This window comes from Pygoscelis adeliae, unplaced genomic scaffold (assembly GCF_000699105.1).
Source record: "Pygoscelis adeliae isolate BGI_AS28 unplaced genomic scaffold, ASM69910v1 Scaffold224, whole genome shotgun sequence".
In the NCBI taxonomy this organism is placed as follows: Eukaryota; Metazoa; Chordata; class Aves; order Sphenisciformes; family Spheniscidae; genus Pygoscelis; species Pygoscelis adeliae.
The window spans coordinates 1,152,711-1,155,429 of NW_008824657.1; the positions used below are offsets into that span (position 1 = coordinate 1,152,711).

The 2,719-nt window shown below is 45.2% G+C and overlaps 1 protein-coding gene across 1 annotated transcript in view; it reads left to right on the forward strand.

The window, feature by feature from the left end:
- Positions 1–1,198: 1,198 nt before the first annotated feature.
- ARHGAP32 (Rho GTPase activating protein 32) overlaps positions 1,199–2,719 on the forward strand; it is a 34,587-nt gene continuing 33,066 nt past the window's right edge. The window contains exon 1 of the mRNA XM_009322594.1: positions 1,199–1,304. Within this exon, the coding sequence (XP_009320869.1) occupies positions 1,199–1,304 (106 nt within the window). The remainder of the gene's footprint in view (positions 1,305–2,719) is intronic.

The following is a 2,719-nucleotide window of genomic DNA, read 5'->3' on the forward strand; positions in this document are numbered from 1 at the left end:
CAAAGGACAGCCTTTTATACCTAGTGATTTGTTTTTTTCAATAGAGCTCTTCTGTTGAAGTTAAACTGCTTTTAAATCATGTATACAATGGCACTTTTGTTGGGGAGGCTGGGGCCCTTTTGCTTTCAGAGTGGGCCTCAGGAAGAAAAGTTGACATTCAAGGGTATTGTTCTGCTTCCCATTCAAAGCCCTGGGCAGCCTCTCCTCCCGATTTGCATGAATTTATTTGTGTCACCCACTTCTGCCCTGTGTTACTCTCCATTTCGTTCAGCTGTGGGTTATGCCCCTTAGCGGGACCGGATGGTTTTAACGGAGTGACCGATTTCACCAGCTTAACAGAGGGACCGTGCAGCATCGTGTAGAGAAACGGAGCAGGCGGTTTGGAGGGATGGCTCCTGAGCTATGTTCTCGTCTCTTTGCAGACTTCTTGTATTTATTCTGGAGGGGATAAACCGCATCTCTTCAAATCGGCCGCCTTAGTTTTCTATGAAATAAAACAAAGACAGTAATGCTTTTATCTTGCAGAGGCTTGAGAAGACTCGGGGAGCCAATAATGCCCTGGAATGGACTGTACCTCCACAGCTGCGGCTGCGGTTCATTAGAATCGCAGGTGTGCTGGAAGGGCAGCCTGTAGCCCTTCGAGCTCCACGTCCTCTGAGTTCAGATGATGTTAGTCATTCGTTTGCTCTGGAGGCGCCTGAGATTACTAGAATGAGAGCCAGTAACAAAGCATTTATTTCTGCTTGTAGATTATATACAGTGTTTGTCAACGTACGTGAGATTACTGGTTTTGTAAGTTTAGCCTTGTTCATTTTTCCAGAGATGAAAATTGTAGCTCTCAGGTGCTGCCCACCATCCAATAGGCCCTGACGGTCCTTTAGTACGCTCCCACCTGAAACTGCTTTGCAGATAAATGTGTCTTTGTGTTAAATTCTTCCATTACAGCTGTCTCCTGTTATTTCTGCACTAGCCAAGGATTAGAACAAAAGCCAAGTCTCTGTTTAGTGTCGGACCTTGGAAAATCTGTTTCTGTAAATAATTGATATTAGTGTTACTACAGTTCTTACGTGCTCTGTAGAATGTGTTACGCTTGGCCTCGCCTAACTGAGCCAAATCTAAAATTAAGCGGGTTTTTTTTTTATTTTGTTGTGCAGTGTCAAAAAAACACGGCAAGCTCATCACCTTCCTTCGTACATTCATGAAGTCGCGCCCAACGAAACAGAAACTGAAACAGCGGGGGATCCTGAAGGAAAGGGTGTTTGGCTGTGACCTGGGAGAGCATCTTCTCAACTCGGGCCATGACGGTAAGAAACAATCCATTCTTGAGTTCCTCCTCTGTTGGGAATCTTATTTCAGGGTGACCGTACGTAGCAAAGGGCTAGTTGGTACTAGCGGAGAAATGTGTAACAAAAATCGATGGCTGAAAGGTAAATTGAGGCTAACGCTAGTAAGAAGCAAGCATCGTGGTTCGACGTGGGAGCACTGAAGATGGATGGAACTACTGAAGATGAGTTCTCAACCTCTTGAAGTCTTCAAATAAATATTAAATATTTTTTTGCAGGGCAATAAACTCTATTTATGTGTCAGTGTCAAGGACTAATTAACTGGTGTGTTAAATGCATACATTTCTCTGACTCGGTGCCTTTGTATGATTCTAGCACAATTTGCAGTGTAAATTCTCCATCTGCCTTTTCCCTCGATTTCACAAAATTTACAGGAATTAACTGGATATTATGTTTCGTCATAGCTTGCTTTTCTCGCAGTTTGTCACGGTGAGTTTTCTGTAGCTCTGCTCTGTCCCTTCCGCCTTCCCATCAGCAGTTTAAGGAGGCAGCGGAGAAGAGCTGTCCGTTCTAAGAAAAAATTACACAATTGTCACTACTCTTCCTCGGATGAACTTTCACGTCGCGTGCTCTTTCCTACCCTCTCACTGTGACATCGCCAGTCGAGGCTGTGAAATCAGGGGGGTACCTGCGTTGCCGAGCAGCAAGCAGAGGACTTGAATTCTTTCACAGTTCACTAGCCAAGGTCATTCCCATAAACGGCCCGTGCCGAGGGTGATTTAGAAAAGCAGCATGGAGCAGCCATGGGTTGCAGCCAGTTTGCCCAGGAGCTAAAGCCGTCAGGAAATTAGTGATGGGTGTAGCATCACTGTCTGGCTATGTCAGCTTGTTGATCTGTTCCATATTTTTGCTCCTTGCCTAATGCGGTAAGATTTTGCCGTAGACCTCTTATGCCAAAGTTGTTAATCTGATGTCTCCCAGCTTTTGCGTGCCGGCTGAAGGAGGAGTGAAGTGACGTGTGGGGTAGGAAAGGAGTTTCTCTGTTAAACTTGTTTCCATTGGTACTTTAGACTCCTTGTTCATACGAGTGCCTTTTGGAAACGGGATGCTAAAGGGTGGGGAGCTGTTTTGTGCACTTTTTCCAGCTGATTCAGTTGGTAACAGCAACGTGCGCTCCCTTGCCTGACGTGAAGTGTTTTACTACCAGTTGGTGAATAATATGAGCTTGTTCTTATGGAATCAAGGACTGTGGCAAGGCTCATTGGCTTGTTAATTGGAACCAGTAGAGATCTTTACTGCTGGGGCTTGAAAAGCATCAGAGAGCCAGAAACTGGATGATTTGGAGGCAGAAACAGACAGTAACCCATGTAAGAACTACATCAGGAGTAGGTAATTTACACCGCCGGGTAGCTATAGGGCTGGTTTTATATTCCTGC